This window comes from Musa acuminata, chromosome BXJ3-6 (assembly GCF_036884655.1).
Source record: "Musa acuminata AAA Group cultivar baxijiao chromosome BXJ3-6, Cavendish_Baxijiao_AAA, whole genome shotgun sequence".
Taxonomy (NCBI): domain Eukaryota; kingdom Viridiplantae; phylum Streptophyta; class Magnoliopsida; order Zingiberales; family Musaceae; genus Musa; species Musa acuminata.
In genome coordinates, this window is record NC_088354.1 from 18,937,198 (window position 1) to 18,945,078 (window position 7,881).

Here is a 7,881-nt window from a genome sequence, read left to right on the forward strand (position 1 = left end):
CTTACTACTATCGTAGTTAATCTTATATACTTTTCTCAACATATAGATTAGATCAAACAAATTACAATTGACTTCATCATCAAAATCTGATATTCAACACAATGCTTACACTTGGTGGGTGAGGTTGAGGAATGCCTTGATTGAGACAACAAGCTATCCCATGATGGTCTCGGGAGGCAATAGCTTGGGATTATTGAACAGCCACCAATAGCGGCTCGGGGTTATGACCGAGGTATTCCCTTCTAGGCTTAGAGGAAGTGGGAGTTGCCCTCCAAACTTGAAAGTCGGGTGAGCCAGGGGTGGCTCTTCTCTGGGGTGTTCTCCTGGGTTGCTCGGTTGGGGGTGCTCTTGTAACATCGGGCCCTCATTCTAGCACCAAAATGTTAGTGAACTTTTATATTATCACCTAGGTGTCAGCATAGCTTGGTCTAATCCCGGATGCGCAAGGTTGCCCACACAGATGCTCGGGTGGTGGAAGCGAGCATCAGGTCAAGTTGAGTTTGAGCCTCGTCTCCCAAGTGTGATCTTCTCTCTTGGCTAGTGGCCTTCTTCTTTATCGTTTGGCTCCTACACATAGGCCGAGGTCGGGAGGGGGATTTCTCAACTCGACCCCTCCGAAGGTTAAGTTAACATTAAGTGAAATAAGAGAGAGTTGAATACTCAAAGTCCTTCCCCCGATGTCGATCAGGGGGTTAGCTTTTATACCTACAAACGAGAGTTGATCATACATGATCTATTAATGACAGTTGACTCCTCGGGAGACTGACTTGTACCTCCTCTATGAGCACCGACTGACCTGCATGAATCCGCGGCACTCGGCGTCATTTCGAGCTTTCCGGAGAGGCTTTATGCTATGCGGCATCATCTTGTATGGCCTCGGATAGTGTAGGAACAGGCAACTGTCCCATCTAAGTCTAAGGTGTTACGTTGACGTAATGCACCATATCAGCCCTAAGACTCCATGTTAGCACTAACGTGGCTGCTGATTGTTACCGTAGGGGTGGTACTAGAATATGCCCTATCACCACTTAAATGCTGCAAGAAAAAATTATCATGAGCAAGTAACTCGGAGAGCAGTTTGATACAGACTGCACAAATCCTCACTATCGGCAATTATGATCACACCTGTATGCATTTGCAGAAACAATATAAGTTTCTGCATGAATGCAAGTTCACCTTTACTAACACTGCCTTTCAAGTAGATGAATTTGTCTTGGTTAAGAAACTTTAGTCACATAATTATTATTTCAAACATTATATCAGAAAATGAATCATGATGTCTGCTAGGTTGGTTTCCATTTTGCAGGTTCATGACATTCTCAGATATATGTGAGACATAAGTTCACAATTTTGAGCAATCCACAGGAATCTCATTATTATCAGGGAAATGAAGAACTCCGTATGCCAGATACCTCATGCCAGTCCAATGAGAACACAAAAAATGCAGACAATTGATGTAATCTATCACACAAGGATTGGCAGAAGGATAGTTACAGACTACACTCGCCAAATTTGGCAGAAGGATAGTTCCTCTAGTCCAACAGTAAGCACTAAACAGATTCCTACAGACATAAGCACAGTCTACCGCAAGTTCTGTCATGCTTTCTTGCACTTGCAGTTCTCTTGTTCTTGCTTTAGGACCTGAATGAGAAAATTAATGCTAGAATAAGATTACAAGCATCGAATCCATGGAAACAGGAAGCTTATCCCTAAGCTGCAAAGAATGAATATGGATGGTAGAATTAATATGTTGATTGTTTTGGATGAGTCTTCCCTAAAGGTGCTCAAAAAGCTCGCCTTCCTCTAGGTATTCAATGTATTTAAATGTCTAGCTTTTCCTTAGCTCTGCAGGGATTAAAATGTTTTCCTCGAAAGCTTCTTTCTTGAAGGCCAGCTATAATGTACACAAGAAACCATGCATACGATGATTCGGCTCAGCAAGGCAGGTCACATCATTGCGAACCTTGGAATTGTTTTATATATGGCTGCACTGTCGATATTTTACTCATTATTCTAGGATATAAATACAAACTTAATATACATATATTAACATGTTATCTTTCTTCTTGTTCTAACTTTGAGACTTCGATATACATTTGCATCTTATTCACATGCCTGTGTGCATGTAAAACATCAATCAATCAAGTTGATGCATTAACATTAGCAGCATTAAATGGACAAATGGTGCTCCAATGACAGTGCCAAAAGAATGATCTTCTACCATTCTTTTCAAGCACATCACCAATCAGAAGAATCATTGTGAATAGCTGCATTCTAACAACCATTGTTCTGCAGCATAGCAAGAGATGAATTTTCTGATGTAAATTAAATTTCGATCCCCAAGTAAGCACAGTTCACCATAATCTGACCAGCGCAAGAATATTTGGAAGAACAGATGCTATTCAATGAAACAACATAACTAGCCAGATTGTCATAATATTTATCGGTCTCTATTTTGACATGGTATAACAAAACACTGTTAAGTTTCACTCTTAATTTGACTTATTCATAATGTATTCTGTTCAAATAAATAGCCTAGTTCTACTTATATAAAAAGATTATAAAAATACATTGTTAATTATGGAATGAGGGAGAAAATTTATGCTACTGCTTGCTCAATGAAAATAGTAGAAGCATACGTTGTTCGTCCATGTGAATTGAATTGACCATATCAAGTCACTTGTAACAGGCTTTCCATCTGTAGAATTTAGTCTCTTTCACATACTTTCGGCAACTAATTATTATTATTATCACACAGTATAATATTCAACTGAAAGAAGATCTAATTTTAATAAACTTCAGGCATGAATACCATTGATTACCAAGTTGAGTTTCAACAGGCAGGACATGATTTAATACTCACCTGAAGTTGGCTCTGCAACTCTTTGATGTGCTCGATAGCCAAGTCCAACATGTCTGCAGTGCTTGTTTGCTGTGACATTTTGACCAGGAAAATATAAAATTATTCTGTGCTTGAAATTGGTAAAGCAGTAAAAATGCTTAAGAAGAGTATGTCTTGAAGTCATTTTGACCATGTGTTTCTTGAATTGTGTATGGATACCATACCATACATGTACTTTGATATTTCCATTTTGACATACAAGGGAAAAGCAAAAAAGAGGAATGATAAATTAGGTTCATGTAAGATCATAAAGAGGAATAACCATAAAGGATTTTATATTACAACAAAGACTTAAAAAAGGCTATATTAGCAGTAAATACAAACTCTTTGGTTGTTACCTTGTCCATGTTTGGCACGAGATCTTGTAGGCTTTTCAATTTCTCACTAATTCTTGTTCTCCTTTCCTGGGAAAGAGGGAGAAATCAAACTTGAAACTTATATGATATCTAATAAGCACAGAAACAACCTCTCCACCAGCAAGGGTAAGGCTGCACACAGTATAGCATCCCTCTTAAAGACCCCAACCAGCGGGAGATCTGTGCACTTGCTACCATTTTTTAAATGAAAACTAATTAACTGGAATAAGATTAGCATGCAAAGTATAGCATCTATCTGAATATGTATATAAATATACACATATACAAATACATATTGTGCAACATTTAGATTGGGATCTACTAACCCTTTCGGCAATACTCCTGGGATGTGTGGCGCATCCACGCTTAGCTCGGACTTTGAATGGAACCTGGTCATGCTGGAACTGTAGATACTTATCCATTGTATCCATCTCAAGAGTTGTACTTGGTAAGCTACACTGAAACCATGAAGATACAAAGTAGGTTAATGCTTGCAACCAATGACATCAAGGATAATGGCAGAAAAGAATGAGGAATGATCTTACTGGTCCATATAATCAAAACATCGCAAAAAGTAAATAATTTGAACATAATAATTTATTAAGATAATGTACACTGTTTAATTGTTAGTATTTAGTAGTACTTGTTCATATATTCTTTTCATTGAGATCACTCCAAGGGGATAATAGAAAGAGATGTTTAAGGAAACTTGGGTCCTGTCAACCCCCCAACCCAAGTTGTTTTCTGCATCAGATAACCAACCACAATAGTGACACACAATAGGCAGTGTAGCTTACCAAGTACCTCTGCCTAGGATACATTGTCCTTGCACCTCTGCCTCAGTTACTATCATAAGGAGAATAGAAAGGCTACCTGAGACTCAATATTGCTCATGGTTATAATATCCCCATTGTTATCCTTGGCCCGTTTGCTTGAAGGTGCAGAAAAAATGATTGAATTGGTATCATCCCATGAACCAATTGAAAAGTTGCTGGAGATGTAAGATTGGCTGACACTTCCTGATCTAACATCAGAATTGTTGCTGCAACCTACATTGTCTCCTATCTCTGGAATGCCGATTTGAGAAACTTGAGATGGTTGGCCTGTTCCAGAGAAGCTCAGCTGTGATTTCAGTCTTCTGCTTGCCATTTCATTGACACCTCCTATTCCAGGTCGGGAGAAGCTCCTGATATCCCTTAGTGCCGAAAAACCTATCACATGCCACAAGTAATTGTTATTATACCGTAGAGAATTTAAAGCTTTCCTTTTCCAATTATTAATTTTGTTTCTCTAAAAGGACAGTGCAGAATCTGCTTCACTCTTGTAAAGTAACTTGACAGCATCGTGATTGTATAATGCTTTTCGGTCAAAAATTCCAAATGCATTGGTCAACCTATGGACGACCCGAGAAGTACAAAAGTCTTATCATCAAGAAGCAAAGACAGTGTTGTCTAATCTATGTTGAACCAACTCAGAGAATGTTAAATCAGTGAGTTATTTCCATATACTAGTATCTCCTAAATATAATCAAGTCCTTTTGGAATTCATGAACTGAACACGTTCTTTGATTAAACAAAGAATCATGTCAAATGATGCTTTCTAAATAGCAGAAATCCATTGATTTATAAATTCAAATGTGCACTGTTACCATGATGAACCATCTGCCAGAATCGAAACTGCACAAATTAAGGATGCACTAGGAGTCATCAGAAACAAGGATTAACAACTTTGTGACACTATAATTCATTGGTAAAACCATAAACGATTAGATTGTTGAATTCTTTTCAGAAGAAAGTAACAAAAAATCAAATGAGACAAATGTGCATTGGTAAAACCATAAATGATTAGATTGTTGAATTCATTTCAGAAGCAAGTAACAAAAATCAAATGAGACATCAGATTTGTAGTAAGATAATTCAGCTTGATTTCACCAGTAACTCCTTTTTCCTGAATTTATTGTTTTACATAACTATCAACAAAAATCAAATGAGACATCAAATTGAGTAGGGACAGATTCTAAATTAGAGTTACAAAGTTCAACTTCCAAAATAAAGTTTTCGACTGATAAAAAAATCCAAAATAATAAAAGGTTTGATGGTTTGGACACCTAATTCGACACAAATGGGAGCTCATAACAGAGCAAGATGGTAAAAATTGTGAGGGCATCTAGAACATTGTGTGGTCATCAAGTGTCCCTTAAACGAAAAACTTTATAAGACAGTTGTGGTACCTTGCATGCTTTATAAATTAAATGTAGAAAAATTAACAAACATACGCAAAAGCTTGAATTTAGTACCCTAGAGAAGAGGTATTGTGGTGAATATAATCTTTTACGGAAACGATAAGAGTACGATATCCTTGTTCTTATGGAAATAATACATAATACTAAACAAGGTTAAATTAAGAAAAATCTTATTATACTAGCTTGGACATGACTAAGATCTATATATATGTGTTGCTGGTGTGGGAAGTTAACACTAATTAAAGTTGCTAATAAGAGGTAGAAGAAGACCAAAAAGAAATTCATTGAAAATTATGAAAAAAGAAATGATATTAGCCAAATTAATTGAGTATTGCCATCAACAGAACCCAATTGAAAGAGGATCACATGTAGTCAATTCAAAACATTTAGAAACTACAGTTTGTGATTATATCTTGATAAATTGGACACCCATTATGCTTTAATTTAGAAGAGAGAATGGTATCACATTTCTGTAGCAGTAATTCCATTGACTCAAACCATTGATTTATGCAGATTGATGTCTGATACTCCTAACACAGTATTATAGCTCATGCAGAGATTTGCGGATGAACATAAAATACACCTAGACATGACCTTTATTCTAATTTATTATATTTTAGGTGATGTGTTAGGAATCTTAGGATGATGATCTCAAGCATATCATCAGATTCTTATGTGTACCCATTTGACATCGCAAGTAATACTTCTGATCCACCTCTGTTTCTACCTCTAAAATGAACCTTGTTCGTTGCAAACCTTGACATTCTATGAACGACTTCCATGAAAAGCAAGCCATACAGGTAAAAAGGGGAACATCAAATCTCTGGGTGACAGTGAGATACTAAATGCTCTAATCCATCTTGATCATCTTAAACATGACAAACACCAGAAAACAAGGCTGTTTGACAACATCTCAGTGTTTAATCACACTCAAAACAGCTCAACACCACCCAACAAGTCCTATCAATTCAACCTCTCACCTGCTACCAAACCCCATGCAAGATGGACAAAGTCAACGGTCAACCCTTCAATGCTGGGCCCTGCACGAATCGGGTGACCACTATAGGGTGGTCCATCACCCAGTGGGGGAGACGTGCAAAGTTTGGATTTTTGTTTTGGGTGCAATATTTAATGTAAACTATATATATATATGTATGTCTATATATATATATATATGTGTGTATATATATATATATATATATAAATATATATACATATGTATACATGTATGTCTATATATATATATATGTGTGTATATATATATATATAAATATATATACATATGTATACATATGTATACATACATATGTATGCATACATATGTATGCATATGTATGCATACATATGTATGCATACATATGTATACATATGTATGTATACATATGTATATATATCGTATTTGATGTCCTCCCGGACATGCGTGACTGTGACTCCGTCCAATAAAAATGTTTAAATATATGGGATCGGATCACAACAATAGTTATATCGAATAAATTAAACGCTCAAAACCGCCACTGGCCGTTAGTTTTGCTCAAACAGGAGGGTCTGGAGAAACGATTCCGGGAATCCTCCGATTCCACACGAGGAAAGGGAAACGCGAATAAGGTTGCAGGAGGAGGAGGAGAGCGCTGACCGTTGTCGAGCATGAGATGGGAGAAGAAGTCGGCGGGGGAGCTGCTGTGCCTCAGCAGGAGATTACCGTCGCCGCCCTTGGGGCAGCTCGACGACGGATCGGCGACCATGGACGGCGCTGCCTTTCGGCCCCTGCAGTGCTCGAGGTCCCGCGACGAAGGGGCCGCGGCGGAGGCGGCCGACTTACAGCTCGACTCCGACGCCGGCGACGGGGACTCGCCCGGGAACAGCCTCCTCGTGAAGCCCGCTGCCGCTTCTCCCCCGATGACCGAATCGGCGACGCCGGAGAGGAAGGTCCCCGGCGCCGACCCGTATCGCATCAGGCCCAGCGGGGAGGGCACCTGCCGGTGAGGCGACGGGAACATATCCGGCTTCCTTGTGCCGCCGCCGTCCGGAGGGCTTCGGTGGTGGTTCATGGCCCGCGATTGCTTTAGCTGGCGAAACGTGGTAAGCATCTTAAAGTTCTCAGACGGTGCTCCCACTTGCATGGTCGGAGATGATGTGGCGAGACACATGATTTTAAAGGCGGGTCCCACAGTCAAAATATATATAATTATGTTAGAGTTATTTAAGGATAAATTATTATTCTTCTTCTTCTTAAATATGGACCTTACGAATTTTTCTCTTACATTAACTTTTGAATTAGATTTTATATTAAGTTTTACAATTAGCTAAGTCCCGTTAGTCTCTCTCCTCTCTCTCTCTAATATATATATATATATATTTGCACGTAACAAATGGAGAAAGTT

General features: G+C 38.5%; 1 protein-coding gene across 3 annotated transcripts; it reads right to left on the reverse strand.

The window, feature by feature from the left end:
- Positions 1-1,442: 1,442 nt before the first annotated feature.
- Positions 1,443-7,650, reverse strand: LOC135640749 (transcription factor bHLH128-like). 3 transcript variants are annotated; one of them, XM_065155463.1, is made up of 6 exons: positions 7,134-7,650; positions 4,132-4,469; positions 3,585-3,716; positions 3,241-3,306; positions 2,864-2,932; positions 1,443-1,641 (listed from the first exon to the last, which is right to left on the reverse strand). In XM_065155463.1, exons 1-6 carry the CDS (start codon positions 7,645-7,647, stop codon positions 1,597-1,599), a joined length of 1,164 nt encoding a protein of 387 aa, XP_065011535.1. In that variant the 5' UTR covers positions 7,648-7,650; the 3' UTR covers positions 1,443-1,596. The 3 variants fall into 3 exon arrangements, 1 of the variants encoding a protein (XP_065011535.1); XR_010497447.1 differs by lacking the exon at positions 1,443-1,641 and adding an exon at positions 3,369-3,449 and having other exon boundaries at positions 2,871-2,932; positions 7,134-7,603; XR_010497446.1 differs by lacking the exon at positions 1,443-1,641 and having other exon boundaries at positions 2,861-2,932; positions 3,241-3,449; positions 7,134-7,603.
- Between the last annotated feature and the right edge of the window lie 231 nt (positions 7,651-7,881).

Coding starts and splice junctions, on each gene's coding strand:
- LOC135640749 (XM_065155463.1), bottom strand. CDS start 7,647: ATGTGTCTCGCCACATCATCTCCGACCATGCAAGTGGGAGCACCGTCT. Junction 2,933..3,240: donor TCGTGCCAAACATGGACAAG/GTAACAACCAAA, acceptor AAAATGTCACAG/CAAACAAGCACTGCAGACAT. Junction 1,642..2,863: donor AGTTGCAGAGCCAACTTCAG/GTGAGTATTAAA, acceptor TTTCTCATTCAG/GTCCTAAAGCAAGAACAAGA.